General features: G+C 38.6%; 1 protein-coding gene across 1 annotated transcript in view; it reads left to right on the plus strand.

Annotated features, from left to right (window-relative positions):
• The window catches only part of LOC124775806 (general transcription factor 3C polypeptide 1), a 354,943-nt gene that overhangs the window by 52,159 nt on the left and 286,027 nt on the right, over positions 1-16,757 (plus strand). The window contains 1 exon segment of the mRNA XM_047250637.1: positions 5,010-5,152. Coding sequence (XP_047106593.1) covers positions 5,010-5,152 — 143 coding nt within the window.

Consider the following 16,757-nt stretch of genomic DNA (forward strand, 5'->3'; position numbering starts at 1 on the left):
TGTCTGCTTTGCCCTAATATGTCTGTGTAGTTCGGTTCCATTTTTTTGCATAAGGAAATACCATGTAAAACATTTTCTGGGTTATGTTAGCAGTGACTAGTGCTAGTGTTAGTGCTAGATTATTTAAGACTAAAAATTGTTTCAATGGAAATCCGACATTTTCTAGATTGTGTGATAGCTAACTCAGAGTCTAAGATATCAGTATTGAACTAATTATGTATAATACAAAATTATTTATATTCTCAGCCGTCCACTTCATCTTTACATTGAGAGCTATTACATAAACATGAATGAGGCAATTTGATAACAATTTAACTAGAGATTCCTGTAGAAGTAAAGCCTATTGTGCCTATAGTTGTTCCCATTTTTTTATATCACTTCATTGCACTTGTAACCTATTTCAGCCACACAACTGTTTCATTCTTTAACTCACCATCATAAGAACCAGGCAAATTAAATTGATGAAAGGTCTACAGATTTAAAATCTGTAAGGCACAAAATATTATTCTCTCAGAGCAACTGGCTTGGTATTTTGTTTTCGTGACTGTGATGATGGAATATCTCAAATGTGCTGGACACTCAGACTTTTCTAAAATCAAATAATGTCCAGGTTGTAATCAGTTATTATAATTTGTAGTTCTCAATGAGATGGCCACAATAGTGGCTAAACAAATATTGCCCAAGCTGGTTATTTGTGCTTGTGCAATAAGACTCGCCCGCGTTGCCACTTGGGAACCTGTTAGTAACATATTTAAGAGATTAATATTAATAAATTATAAAACAAGAGTCGTTACTTGAAAGAAAAAAATAATTATTCACTCTTACATGTGTTTACAATGACATGAACATCTTAACACACCAAGAACAGGAGGAGGAATGGTAACAAAGGAGGTGACAGAAGAAGAAAGACAGATAAAAGATAGAGATGACATCAGAAATTTAATGTAATCTATTTCTCTTCCTCCAGATTTTGAAACACCATGGATTCATAAGGAAAAAATGCTGGTTTGTCATTATAGTACCTCCCATTTACAAGGTTAAAATCTTTTGACATCTGGTGTTTGATACTGTAGCAATTTGTTTGTCTGTTCCATATTTTACTCATTCGTACTTGACAACCAGTACAGAATGCATCATGAAGTTAACAGAAGTGCTGAATTGGTGTTGTTGTGGTCTTCAGTCCTGAGACTGGTTTGATGCAGCTCTCCATGCTACTCTATCCTGTGCAAGCTTCTTCATCTCCCAGTACCTACTGCAAACTACATCATTCTGAATCTGCTTGGTGTATTCATCTCTTGGTCTCCCTCTACGATTTTTACCCTCCACGCTGCCCTCCAATATTAAATTGGTGATCCCTTGATGCCTCAGAACATGTTCTACCAACCGATCCCTTCTTCTAGTCAAGTTATGCCACAAACTTCTCTTCTCTCCAATTCTATTCAATACCTCCTCATTAGTTATGTGCTCTACCCATCTAATGTTTAGCATTCTTCTGTAGCACCACATTTCGAAAGCTTCTATTCTCTTCTTGTCTAAACTATTTATCGTCCATGTTTCACTTCCATACATGGCTACACTCCATACAAATACTTTCAGAAACGACTTCCTGACACTTAAATCTATACTCGATGTTAACAAATTTCTCTTCTTCAGAAATGCTTTCCTTCTCATTGCCAGTCTACATTTTATATCCTCTCTACTTCGACCATCATCAGTTATTTTGCTCCCCAAATAGCAAAACTCCTTTACTACTTTAAGTGTCTCATTTCCTAATCTAATACCCTCAGCATCATCCGACTTAATTCGACTACATTCCATTATCCTCATTTTGCTTTTGTTGGTGTTCATCTTATATCCTCCTTTCAAGACACTGTCCATTCCATTCAACTGCTCTTGCAAGTCCTTTGCTGTCTCTGACAGAATTACAATGTCATTGGCAAACCTCAAAGTTTTTATTTCTTCTCCATGAATTTTAATACCTACTCCGAATTTTTCTTTTGTTTCCTTCACTGCTTGCTCAATATACAGATTGAATAACACTGGGGAGAGGCTACAACCCTGTCTCACTCCCTTCCCAACCACTGCTTCCCTTTCATGCCCCCTCGACTCTTACAACTGCCATTTGGTTTCTATACAAATTGTAAATAGCCTTTCGCTCCCTATATTTTGCCCCTGCCACCTTATGTATTTGAAAGAGAGTTTTCCAGTCAACATTGTCAAAAGCTTTCTCTAAGTCTACAAATGCTAAAAACGTAGGTTTGCCTTTCCTTAATCTAGCTTCTAAGATAAGTCGTAGGGTCAGTATTGCCTCACGTGTTCCAACATTTCTACGGAATCCAAACTAATCTTCCCCGAGGTCGGCTTCTATGAGTTTTTCCATTCGTCTGTAAAGAATTTGCGTTAGTATTTTGCAGCTGTGACTTATTAAACTGATAGTTCGGTAATTTTCACATCTGTCAACACCTGCTTTCTTTGGGATTGGTATTATTATATTCTTCTTGAAGTCTAAGGGTATTTCGCCTGTCTCATACATCTTGCTCACCAGATGGTAGAGTTTTGTTAGGACTGGCTCTCCCAAGGCCATCAGTAGTTCTAATGGAATGTTGTCTACTCCCGGGGCCTTGTTTCGACTCATGTCTTTCAGTGCTCTGTCAAACTCTTCACGCAGTATCATGTCTCCCATTTCGTCTTCATCTACATCCTCTTCCATTTCCATAATGTTGTCCTCAAGTACATCGCCCTTGTATAGACCCTCTATATACTCCTTACACCTTTCTGCTTTCCCTTATTTGCTTAGAACTGGGTTTCCCTCTGAGCTCTTGATATTCATACAAGTGGTTCTCCTTTCTCCAAAGGTCTCTTTCATTTTCCTGTAGGCAGTATCTATCTTACCCCTAGTGAGATAAGCCTCTATATCCTTACATTTATCCTCTAGCCATCCCTGCTTAGCCATTTTGCACTTCCTGTCGATCTCATTTTTGAGACGTTGGTATTCCTTTTTGCCTGCTTCATTTACTGCATTTTTATATTTTCTCCTTTCATCAATTAAATTCAATATTTCTTCTGTTACCCAAGGATTTCTACCAGCTCTCGTCTTTTTACCTACGTGATCCTCTGCTGCCTTCACTACTTCATCCCTCAAAGCTACCCATCCTTCTTCTAGTGTATTTCTTTCCCCCATTCCTGCCATTTGTTCCCTTACGCTCTCCCTGAAACTGTGTACAACCTCTGGTTCTTTCAGTTTATCCAGGTCCCATTTCCTTAAATTCCCAACTTTTTGCAGTTTCTTCAGTTTTAATCTACAGTTCATAACCAATAGATTGTGGTCAGAGTCCACATCTGCCCCTGGAAATGTCTTACAATTTAAAACCTGGTTCCTAAATCTCTGTCTTACCATTATATAATCTATTTGAAATCTGTCAGTATCTTCAGGCTTCTCCCATGTATTCAACCTTCTTTTATGATTCTTGAACCAACCAAGTGCTGAATATTAATGTATTATTGGTGCAAATTTCTTCCTCTAGAGCAGGCAGTTCCAGCTTGTGTGCCTGCTGGTGAACAGCTGAGTGCCTATGGGGGGCGTGGTGGGTAAACAGCTGATGCACGGATTATCGAACTGTTGCCTGTGTGACAGTTTTAAATCAGCTGAGTGCACACGGTTAGGGGATCTTTTTCCTTCATTTTTCACCTGAGGGGAAGTAATTTGTTTTTGTTTACCCGTCAGATCACAGCCAGTCCAAAACATAATCTTACTTGGTTATATCCTACCTATAGCTATAATCCTTATAAAAGACCATCTGACTATCCTGTGAATACTTTACAAAAATCCTTCGCCTCCAGGATGGCTTTCATTCTTCCCCCAAATCTGTTCCCAATGGTTTGAAGCAATCAGCTATCCACAACCTTCTCAAAAACTGTGACATAATCATTCTCCACACTGACAGTAACTTAAGTATCATGACCACAAAACACATTGATTGCATGGCTGAAGGTTTCTGCCAGTGTTATGGTCACCCTAATTCAGGTTTTCTGTAGCTCTCATAAATGGTTTCAGGCAGATTTCGAATGGTTCCTTGAACAAGGCCACTGCCGATAACCTGTACTCTCCTCATTACATATATTCATATGTCTCTATATATGACTTACATTTTTCCTTGTGTTAAACTGAGAAATCCTGTATCATTGTAAAATGATCCTTGAACAGATTAACTCCTAAAAAGTCCTAAGAAGTTGTGGTCCTTGATAAAATCAGTAAGTGAATCAAAATCATCTTTTCAGTGTCTCACCTAAGAAGCCAATAAAGAAAAGACTGAAACAATGATTTTGGTCCTCCAACATTGTTGCAGGGCAAAATCATAATGAGGTTCCTTCTTTCATTCTTTACACAAATGTCAAAATGAAAGACGTTAAGATAAGTTACCATGGAATCAGAAATCAACTAAAATTGCTTAATGGAAGAAAGCAATTGAATCATATGATTTTATACTAGTTACACAAAAGAGCTTGCTCCTCTTTGAGCAGTAGTTTCTTGTAGAATGTTTAAATGACAAAACGTTGCAAACAAGGAAACAGGTAGGGTTTATGCAGGGTTTATGGAACATATTTTGTGCTCATGTGTTATGAACTTTTTGGAGAATGAAGGGCTGTTGATAACAGCACCCAGGTTGATGTCATGTTCCTTGACCTCCAGAAGACATTTGACACAGCTCCACACTGTTGCTTAGTGTTCCAGATACGAGTTTATAGAATGTTAAAGCAACCTTGTGGCTGGATTGAGAATTTCCAAGTCAATACAAGTTAATGTGCTGTTATGAACAAACTGAAATGTGTATCATACTGTTCTTGTCAACAGCTTCAGTTTTTCACATTTGAGTTATTGTGACTTGATCTTAATACAGTGTGATTTGATGATATTCACTTATTCTTTGTGCTTGTTATACGTAGTCTGCATGTATGTTTTTTCAAAACCAAACAAAATGCAATCAAAATGGATTTCTCTTTTTTAATAGGATGAAATTCCAGAAGACATTTATCCATTTCACCAAATAGATGATATAAAGAATGGAGTTATGGGTTCTTGTTCAACATATCATTCAAGACGTCAACTAAAGGAAGACCTTGCTTCTCTGTCATACACAGACATTATTTCAAGGTAATTTTGAAAAAAAAAAATAGACATAAAACTACCAACTTTGTGACCAATAAATTATAGCTCATGATTCGAAACTTGAGTACTCTATTAATTGGCATATGGCTGATCAAGGGTATATATGAGGAAAAGAAAAGAACAGGAATTTTTGTTTCATGGAAGGAATTTTATTGATTTGTCTACATCAGTGTAATGCCCTTCAAAATATTCCCCATTAGATATTATACACCCATGCCAGTGCCTTTTCCAATCCCCAAAACACTTCTGGAGCTTGATGTTTGGGGTAGCCTTAAGCTCTCCATTAGCACATTTTTAATTTTATCTATGCTTGTAAAATGAGGGCTCTTTACTGTTTTCTTTATTTACAGGAACAGAAAATAGACATATGTGACTGTATCTGGAAAATTTCGGGGCTGGGGCATAATCACATTACTGTTTTTGACAGAAAATTCATGAACAATCTGTGAAGTGTTGCTGCTGCAGTATTGTATAAAAGGCATGAACTGTTTTACTACAAATGTCCCCCTCCCCACCCCCATCCCCTTCTTATTTATCATTCAACCTTGTGGCAAGAACTCGTGGTGCATTATTCTACTTGAATCAAAGGACACAGTAAATATAACCTTCACATTTGACTGCATTGGAACTTTTTTTGTCTTGTGATCTAGAATGCTTCCACTGCTATGACTGACCATTAGTGTCAGTGTCACATCTGTAAATTCAAGTTACAGCATCTGTTATAACACATGTTAGTAGTTCTGCATCATTGTTCACTTCATCTAGCTCTGCTGTTTTTGTTCAAAATTCAACAATTTCGGTGCAAATTTTGCTGTCGCAAATCTCACATCCAAAAGTCTGGACCAGTTTTGTGACAACCTCTTGGTATGCCAGTATCATCTGTGATGTGTCTGTTTGTGATACGGTGATTGTTCAGAATCATTTCTTTAACATTTTTCCATGACTTCATCAGTTGGTGATGTGCCATTTTGTCTTCACAATCATCTTCAAAACATTTATACCATTCATGAATACTTGTTCTACACTTAACAGACACCATAAAAAGCAGTATTTAACATTCTAAAACTTTGTTTTACTTTATTCCTTTCATATAGCAAATTTAAGACAAATTCTGTGATCTAATTTTATACAAAATAAATAACTGTCAATACTGCCAAAACACTTGTAACACTTTTTGACAGCTGAAAACAGACCAAATATCCAATATGGCTAGCACTGAGCATATACATTTCATATGTTTACCAACACAACAATGAAAAAATTACACAAATTGGACTATACACCATGTGAAATTACAAAATTCCCATTACATTTTGAACATTTTTTAATGTAATTGAATGAATCTTTGTGAAATTGAAATTAGTTGTACCAGCTTGGGAGTCAAGTAATGTTTCTTTTATTTACCCTCCTACATGAATCATACTTTGCCTTTTACATTCTTATAGCAGTATTTTAGTAGCATAGCATCATACCCAATTGCAAAAATCTGCCAGGTTCAGTTTGTAACTAGTTCACGTGGTACCCATGGAATGTGTGTTATATGAAACACATATTTCTAGAGCAGCCTTGAATATTGACTCTACTGTGCTGAAAGAGGCATCCATCTGTCGACAATAATTGACACTGTTGCCTACTTGTTCCAGAGGTGAATTGTGAAACACACTGTTCATGACCCATTGTAATTCATCAATATCTAATTGCTTTTCTGTTCATGCACATGACCTTTGTTGGTTTTCATTTTCCCATTTGCATTTACATTTTGTATCTATGAGCACATTTACTGTACTCTTAGGATTGGACCCACAGCTCTCAGAGATTTTACACAAAAGAAGTTTGTAATGCGTATGTACTGCACTGTGTAAAACAGCGATATGAAGTTTAAAGTTTGGAGACCTGTTAACAAAATCTAAATGTGGGTCATTGTAATAGTTCAAAATTGGCACTCAGCATTTATATGCTTGTGAGGCATGGGTGTACTAATTTGAGGTAGACAGTGTGACATTCATGCATTTAGATCTTCCCATAAATGCTCCTTATGTAAAAGTTAAGAGAGGAAGTAATGTGGAGTTTCTTCACTGCAAGTGAGAACATTCGTAAAGTAACTCTTGAAGAAGTCAGTGTAGCAGCAACATATTGATACACTAGAATATACTGTTCTATGTTCTTTGAAAGAATTCAGGAGAGGTGATCTCTTTAGAATGTTGTTCTGCTATAACAACAACTCCAACACAATCACCTCTGCATCCGCCTTGCAGTTCAGGTCTTACCCCATATGGCTTCTAAAATTGAAAGGGACTATCCATGATAGTCATTTCATTTCATCCTGAAAAGTTATATCTACCTATGAAATCTCCCTGAACAAACTGAGTGGTTTGGGAACAAGGATTAAGTTATACAACTCTCAGGAGAGTGCAAAGTAAGAATTTGCAAAGAAAGCTTCAGAAAAATAAGAAATTTTAATTATATTCTGACATAATTGTCATAAAGTAGTGTCACTATAATATAAGAAAATGTTTATTTGACACTACAGTAGTGAAGCCATAGTCACAGTACATACGATTTTTCTTTAAAAATGTACTGTTACTATGGTTTCACTATTGTAGTGTCAAATAAACATTTAAATTTGAATTACTGTCCCAAAACAATCATTGCATATTTTTAGTGCAACTTTGCGGTGTAAAATACTTGAGAATGATTGATTAATTATTTCAAGCCCATAAAATGCATTTAAAATGTCTGTGGTCAAATGTGGATGATTGTTGGAGTATAAAACTTCTTAAGAGGAAATTGTATTGCAGAATACAATCTACTAGAGTTCAAAAATTTCATGCTACATATCTGCACGGCCTTTGCAGAGCCAAGACTTGAAATGTTGGCATAGATGTGAATGGTGATTTTACATGTAATATATACATAAGATTTGAAACATAAATATAGTGATCTAGTGTCATTCACATATTATATAAGTTGATAGAATGTAGGCTCCACCAGATTTCACAGTCAAAAGCACAAAAATTGATTTAAACCTTCAGCATCAAAATTATTCTGCAAGGATCTCATAAAAGTGAGAAAGATAAAAATATTAACAATTTGTGGTCTCTTCCCTTGTAACAATGTATTCATAAAGTGTGCTTCAAAGTCATGCACACATGAAATGAGCAGTCGTTTTAGGTTATAAGCAAACCTCAGCCTTGAGAAGAAAGTTACTTTCCAATTTCGACATTAAACAAGCCAACTGTGGCCTTCTCATTTATGACATGCAAAATTTCATTCCAGGTTGTCAAAACCACAAATTTCAATAAGAACTACTGATTTCATTTAACACTGTGTCCCTCCTTATATAAAAAAGACTGCAGTTAACAGAGTCAGAGAACATAGAAGTACAGTGTAGTCAGGAATGGATTGAGACAGGGCTGTGGTCTCTCCTCAAGTTATTCAATGTCCACATACATAACAGAAACAGAAATTCCTGGATGTAAAAATGAATAAAATAGGGAGGAAGATAACCACGTAATTGTAGAGCATTAATGCATGGTGCACAGAAAAATGTAACAGAAAACCATTAACACTGTATTTTGAGCTCTTGTTCTTTTTGTAGTAAGAGTACTCATATTCACACACACACACACACACACACACACACACACACACACACACACACACAAAAAAAAACCACCACCACCACACTGACATCCAAATGTACATGCTCATGGTAGCAGTGAGACCAATTATTGAATATCGATTATTGAAAATAGTTGCCTGACTGGATGGAGGGGTGGGGAGGTGTGTAGGGACAGCATAGTAATAAGCATCCCAGGCATACAGAAACAACTGAAAGAACTGAAAACAAATGAGTCACCAGGTCCGGATGGGATCCCTGTTAAGTTTTACAAATAGTACTCTGTGACACTGGCCACTTACATAGCTTGCAATTATTGCCAGTCTCTTGCCCAGCGCATAGTCCCTTGTGACCGGAAAAATGCGTAGGTGACTCCTGTATATAAGAAGGGCGAAAGAATGGATCCGCAAAACTACAAGCCAATACACATATCATTGGTTTTCTGCAGAATCCATGTAAATATTCTCAGTTTGAATATAATAAATTTTTTTGAAACCATGGAGCTTAAGTCCATGAATCAGCATGGTTTTAGAAAGCATCACTCAAGTGGAATGTTAGAACTCTGCTACAAGCAGGAAAACTGGAAAACCTTAAAAGAGAGATGGAAAAGAATCATATGGACCTCGTAGGAGTTGCTGAAGTAAGATGGTATGGGTGTGAAGAGTTACAGTCAGATGAATATGTATTATACTACTCAGGAGGAGAAGTAAAAGGAATGAATGGAGTAGGAATGATTATGACAAAGAAATTGACTAAATGTGTGGAATATATGGACTATGAAGATGACCGGGTTATTAGTGTAAGGCCGAAAGGAACACAAAAAGATTTACTGATTGTCCAGGTGGATATACCAACTTCAGAACATGATGACCAAATTGTAGAGGTAACGTACAATGTAATAGAGAGAATAATGGATGAAAATAAAAAATGCTGCAAAATAGTAATGGGAGACTGGAACTCCAGAGGGAAATATAGTAGGCAGTCATGGTCTTGGAAAGAGAGATGATAGAGGTGAATGGCTAACTGACTTCTGCAGGGAAAGGAAGCTAATAGTGACAAATACATGGTTCAAGAACCACAAGAAGAGGCTCTACACTTGGAAATCACCAGGGGATAAATACAGGAACCAAATCAATTTTATACTGGTAGAAGAAAGATACAGGAATGGAATCAAGAAGGTGCACAGATTACCAAGTGCATATATTAATAACAAACACAACGTATTTACGGCAGAAATAGAAATAAGAATGAAAAAACTGAAGAAAGCATCCATGGTGAAGAAGTGGGATCTAGAGAAGATAAGATCCAACAAAGAACAAATTACAGAAATGCTGTCACATGAGTTTCTAAACACATTATGAGACAAAAAAACCACCTGATAATGCCAGCGAGTACTGGAATGTGCTGAAAGAAGGAATCATTAAAGCAGGACAGCAAAATATAAGATATGTAAAAGGGAAAAGGGCAAAATAATCGTGAGTCACATAAGAAATGATTTCCAAGATGGAGGAGAGAAGAAAATTTAAAAACACGAACACTGAAGATGCAAGAAAGTTGTACCGAAGGTTAAATAATGAACTGCGAAGAGAAACAGTGCACGCTAGGAAAAAATGGCTAAAAGAGGAATGTGTTGCAATTGAAGAACTGGGCAGGGAGGGAAGATATGACTTACTATACAAACAGAGTAAAGACTATGACATGGGATCAAAACAGAGCAGGAAGTGCTACTATGGAAATTTTGAGTAAAGACAGGAGGTAGTGTAAAAAGATCGTGACGATGTCTTCCAGAGATGGGAAGAATGTCTAAAAGAGCTAAATGACACAGATCGCAAACCAGAAACTGGAATTTGAATCACTCAACAGTGTAAGTGATGACAAGAAAGGACCAACCATCATAATGGAAGAAGTAAAGTCTGCCATAGCTGCAATCAAAAATGGCAAAGCGGTAGGTACAGATATGGTACCGGGAGAATTATTAACATGCTTGAACCAAGATGAAATAAGAGAAATATTGAGGTTATGTAATAAAATATATGACAGTGGTGAATGGCCTTCGGACTTTTTGACAGCTGTAATGATTCTATTACCGAAATAACAAGGAACGAAGAAATGCAGCGAGCACAGGACAATCAGCCTCATTTCACATGCAGCCAAAGTGATGTTAAGAATAATTAATACGAGACTTGAAAAAGTAATGGAGGAGAATCTTGGCGAGAAGCAGTTTGGCTTTAGACAGAATATAGCACCAGAGAGGTAATAGGGCTCCTACGAATCTTGGGAGCAAGGCTTATTGAAAAGGAATAGACCTATACATGTGCTTTATCGATCTAGAAAAGGCATTCGACATGTGGCTTGGGACAATCTGGTGACTGTAATGAGGGAAAAGAGAGTGCACTGGAAAACCAGAAGACTTGCAAATTCATTAAATCTTAATCAAAAAGCTTCAATTAAAGTGGGAGGAGAAAGTACAAACTGGGTCAGACTAGAAAAAAGAGTAAGACAGGGATGCTGTCTATCACCTACCCTTTTCAACCTCTACTTGGAAAATATGATTGACCAATGCTCATTAGATGACAAAGGAATAGAAATTGGAGGAAGAAGAGTAGGGTGTTTGAGGTTTGGTGATGACATGGTCCTTCTACTCACAGGGGAAAAAGAATTACAGGATTTAGTGGACACCATTGAAGCTAACAGAAAAAATTATGGAATGAAAATTAACATAAAGAAAACAAAAGTATTGGCACTAGGAGGAAATAAAGAAATAAAAATTATGCTGAATGGAGAAATATTAGAACATGTGCAAAATTTTAAGTATCTTGGAAGCAGGATTGACACGACTGGAAGTGCAGCACAGAAATTAAAACAAGGATAGCAATGGCAAAAGAGACATTTTATAAGAAAAGGAGAATTTTCTCTAGCAGTTTGGACGGAGAACTCAGGAAAAGATTCACAAAATGTCTTGTATGGAGTGTTCTTCTGTATGGCGCTGAAACATGGTCTTTGAGGAAGAAAGACAGAGAAAGGCTGGAGGCTTTTGAGATGTGAACATGGCGGATAATGGAAAGAATAAGTTGGCTGGACAGAGTAAAAAATGAAGAGGTACTGATAAGAGTGGGAGAGAAAAGACAGTTACTACATGTAATAAAAATAAGAAAAAGAATAGCTGATAAAAACAGTTTTATTAGGTTGTGTAGATGGGAAAAGGAAGTGAGGAAGAAAGAGATTTCATATAGTAGATGACATGATGGACAGTACAACATACAGCAGCCTTAAGAAGGAAGCAGTGGATCGCAGAAAATGGAGTGGCAAAGGAACTGCTAATATAGCAGAAAACATGATGATGATGATGATGATGATGATGATGTTGGCGATGATGATGATGACGACAATTACAATGATGATGACAATGGTGACTGTCATCTCAGGGCATAATGGGAGGTATCAAAGCCCTGAGATATGTGTGTTTGAGCTTTTCAAGGCCATAGTGACTCTGGATTATTAGGAGAGTGTCAGTTGGTGGCTGGTTAACACATTTACGGTTGTTCAAGGAGCAAATGGCACTGGAGGTTTGTTTATGAATGTGCCAGATAGGATAATGTCTGTCAATAAAGGCTCTGCTAAGGTTATTGGTATATTTCAACAACTCCTGCTTTCCACTGCAGTTATAGCATCCATGGGTAGCAAGGCTGTATGGAAGAGGCTTTTAGAAATGGTAAGGGTGACAGTGTCAAAGTGGAGATTCTGTTGGTGTGCTTGGTATGTAGGAAGGTGGTTCATTGAGTTGAGAAGGACCAGGTGAAGTGGATTTAGGAACAGGTATTAAATGTTATGGAGGAAGGAGCAAGGTTGTCCATGCCGTGAATCCACATCATAAAAATGTCGTCATTGAATCTGAATCAGACAAGAAGGTTTAGTTGCTGATTGGAAAGGGAGGATTCCTCCTTAAATAAGTTGGTATAGAAAGGAGCCATGCAAGTATCCATGGCAGTACCATGGATTTGTGTGTAGATTTGGCCTTTGAAAGTGAAGTAATTGCGGGTCAGGCTCTGGTTGGCTAGGAGGATAAGGGAGAGGTGATATGTCTGGTATCAGTTGGACATTGGGAAAGGGTAATGTTCCATGGTAACGCAAAGCCATGGACATATGGAATGTTGGTGCATAAGGATTTGTATCCACAATGGCAACAGGTTGTCTGGTAGTAACAAAACAGGAACTGCAGAGCGGTGGTGAAGGATGTGAGCAGTGTACTGAATGTGGGATGGGAGGTTACAGACAATGGTTTGGAGGGGTTGATCAACAAAGTCAGGGGATCATTCATCAAGAGCCTTGTACCCAGCCACCGTGGTATAGCCAGTGGGAGACCTGCGGGGTTGGGTTTGTAGAGACTGGGTAGTAGGTAAAAGGTAGATGTGTGGGAAGCTGCTGGTATGAGAAGGGAGATGGATTCAGGTGTCCGGTTTTGAGATAGATCTAAAGCAATGAGGAGCTGCTGGAGGTATTTTTGGACTTCTGGGATGGGATCATTGCCATAAAATTTGTACGCAGAGGTGTTGGAAAATTGGTGGAGACCCTTAGCCGTAGTCTCAGTGATTCATGATCACTGCAGTAGGGCATTTGCCTGTGGGAAGGTTGATGTGGTCTGGATTGGTTATGGATAGCTGTGTGTTCCATAGGAGTGATGTTGGACTCAAGGAGGAGGCATTTATGAAGGGAAGGTGAGGTCAGGTTAGAAGTGGGGAATTCCTGAAAGATAACCAGCAGATGACTGGATGGAATAAGGGGGAGGATCACACTTGGGAGGAGGTTGGAGTTACAGGATTCTATGTGGGATTTTAGTTGCCTGTTGTCAGTGGATGGGCAGTGATGAAATGTTTCCACATGAAAAAATGGGTAAAGGAAAGAAGGTCCTTTACAACTTCAGCATGTTTTAATTTAGGCTTTGAGCAAAAGGTGAGACTTTTAGAAAGTACTGAGATTTCTGCTGTAGTCAGAATTGTGGCAGAAAGGTTGGCAACAGTGTTATGGGATGTGTGTTTAGGGGTAGTCTGTTTCATGGAGGATGGAGGAAATGTTTGGGGACATAGAGGGTGGAGTAAGTCAACAGCTCATGGTCAGAAAGCTGTGGGGGTTGCCGGAGGAGGGGGGGGGGGTGGGGGGAATCAGAATGTTAGGCTTTGTGTTGGTGATAGGTAGTTTCACATGGGCATAGGACACAAGTAGCTGGGACAGTATCCTCGGGGTTATAAATGCTATTCCAACTGTTGGAGGGCAAAACTCTATTGCAATGTTGACATTCAAGAAGTTGTGGTCACAGAGTAAAAGGATTTTTCAAAAGTAGTAGAAGCTGTCAGATATGGTTTGAGCTTTGATTGTATGAGTATGATGGACTAGGTTGGTGAGGATGAGGGACTGATGAATTGGAAAAGACAAAGATTCTTGCAGGAGGATGTGTGGCTGCCAGAGATGCTAGTTTTAATGGTAATCCCATTAGGTGAGATATGATGCGCCAGGCAAAGTTTCCGAAAGAGGACGTGTGCATGGCAATTTCCTAGGGAAAAGGACAGTTTTCAGAATTGGCAGAAGTAGAATGAGCGTGGATTCATGTTGGATGGTTGGTGGAGAAAAGAAGTGGCTGAGAATTTGTTAAAGGTGGTAAAAAATAAGAATGTTAAAACATATAGTCAAAGCATTCCTAACAGTAATAAATGGTAAATATTGTATATGGAGTTGCATAGGAAGTTATAAGGAAGTTCAGAAAATGTTTTAAAGAAGCAGAAGGTAGCAGCAACATTTGTGAATAGATATGCTTAATCAAAAATTGACATTGAAGTGCATGACAGGAAGAGAGAGAGAGATCATACTAATCATACTATCCAGTTATAGGTAAACACATGCCATCAGCTAACAGTCAGGGCAGCATGAGCTGGTAGCACACCATACACTAATGCTCTATAGGTAAGTGGTTGTCTTTCCTTATTTTATGTATTTTTCCAATCAAGAATTTCCAATAGTGTTATACATTATGGATTTGGCTCTCTTCCATTCTATGTGCTTTTACTTTTGTTACTAACTTTCTTTACTTATCTACAGCACATTTGTCCATTCTTTATTCCTTAATATGTCTACACTTTCTTGTCCTCTTTGGAACCTGTGTTCAACAACATTATGAAAAGAGTAATTGCTGCTCACCAAATATCAGAGATGCTGATTTGCATGATAGGCACAACAAGAAGACTGTCAGGAAGTGAGCTTTTGGTCAGCAAGACCTTTATTGGAAATACACAGCATATACACACACTCTTGCAAATGCAGTTCACAAACATGAGGCCACAATGTGAACAGCAGTGCATGATGGGAGAGGCAACCACGTGGTGGGGGTAAGGGGATGGCTGGGGCAGGGAGGGGGAGGGATAGGAGGATAAGGGTGATGGACGGAAAGTGCTTCTTGTGGGAGCGTACAGCGATGAAGTGGAGAGAGGATAGGGCAGCTAGGTGCAGTCAAGAGGTTAAATGGTGGACAGGGGGGTAGGGGGTAAAGAAGGGAAGTAGAAAGACTGTGGGTGTGTTGGTGGAATAGAGAGGGCTGTGTAGCACTGAAATGGGATCGAGGGAGGGGCTGATGGGTAATGACAATGACTAGTGAAGGTTGAGGCCTCTCCCATCATGAGCTGCTGCTTACAGTGTGACCTCAGCAGTCGGAGACTGTAGTTATGTGTGCATGAGTTGCGTTTGTGTGAGTATGTGTGTGTGAGTTGTCTATTTTCGACAAAGGCCTTGTTGGCTGAAAGCTCACTTTCTGACAGTCTATTTGTTGTGCCTATCTGCAACTCAGCATCTCTACTACATGGTAAGTAGCAACTATGCTTTTTATAATACTGTTACATGCCATTCTGGATTTTCCGTTGTTTGATTTTGCCTGACACCTTTTCTTACATCCTATGACACAGTGCTCTTTTCCTTGGTTACTGTTTTCTAATACATTACTATCCTCAATGTCTGTCCTCCTTTCTCTTTTTTCCTGTGTTTTTCTTACAAACTGCACTGCATGCTCTACTTACAAGCCACACTGTATCACCCACCGTGGCCTCACACAGTAGATGGCTACGAGAGCGCACTGATTGTTGGTGCAGCATCTCATGTCCCACATTACTCCTACCGATATCATTAATCCTGTACCTTCGAATTGATCACTCCTCCTGTGTCCCTTTCGTGTATTTTCTTATGTTATTGCCCGTACCTTCCTGTGCCACATGAACTTATATCTCATCCTGTCAGCCGCCCCCCTCCCCCAGTCCTTTTCCTCCCTATTCCAGTTTGCACCTACTAACTTCACCTAATATAGCCACATCTGCCAACCCCACTTTTTCACACTTATCCACCCACAGACCTGCAACCCACATTATAGTCTTTTTAATTTTTTCTCTGATCTCATTGGGTCTCCACACCAGTTTCAGGTGATTTTAGCCTTTCACTATCGACCTACTCCCCCAGATTTCATCCTGTTTCCCCTTACTTCATCCATTTCATCCTTTTCTTGATTTTTCCCATGTGTCAGGGTGTACCGTATTTACTCGAATCTAAGTCGCACTCGAATCTAAGCTGCACCTAAAAAATGAGACTCGAAGTCAAGGAAAAAAAAAATTTCCCGAATCTAAGCCGCGTCTGAAATTTGAGACTTGAAATTCAATGGGAGAGAAAAGTTTTAGGCTGCATCTCCAAATCGAAACAAAGTTGGTCCATTGTAATATGAGACATGATTTAGGTCGAATGAATGACGATACAGCTACAGTAGTTTGGTTCGAGTCGTAAGCTTAGCAGTTAAGCTTTACCAGGTAGCCTGCGTCAGGCGCTCCGTCAGTATTTATACGGGTACCCTTCCTTTTTCACGTGCTTCGTCTGGTTTGAATTGATTGCTTATTTTGCTTTGATCTGATAAGTGCCGTTCTCTTTGTTATAGGTGTTTACGTCACT

The sequence above is a fragment of the Schistocerca piceifrons genome, chromosome 2 (genome assembly GCF_021461385.2).
Source record: "Schistocerca piceifrons isolate TAMUIC-IGC-003096 chromosome 2, iqSchPice1.1, whole genome shotgun sequence".
NCBI classification, from domain to species: domain Eukaryota; kingdom Metazoa; phylum Arthropoda; class Insecta; order Orthoptera; family Acrididae; genus Schistocerca; species Schistocerca piceifrons.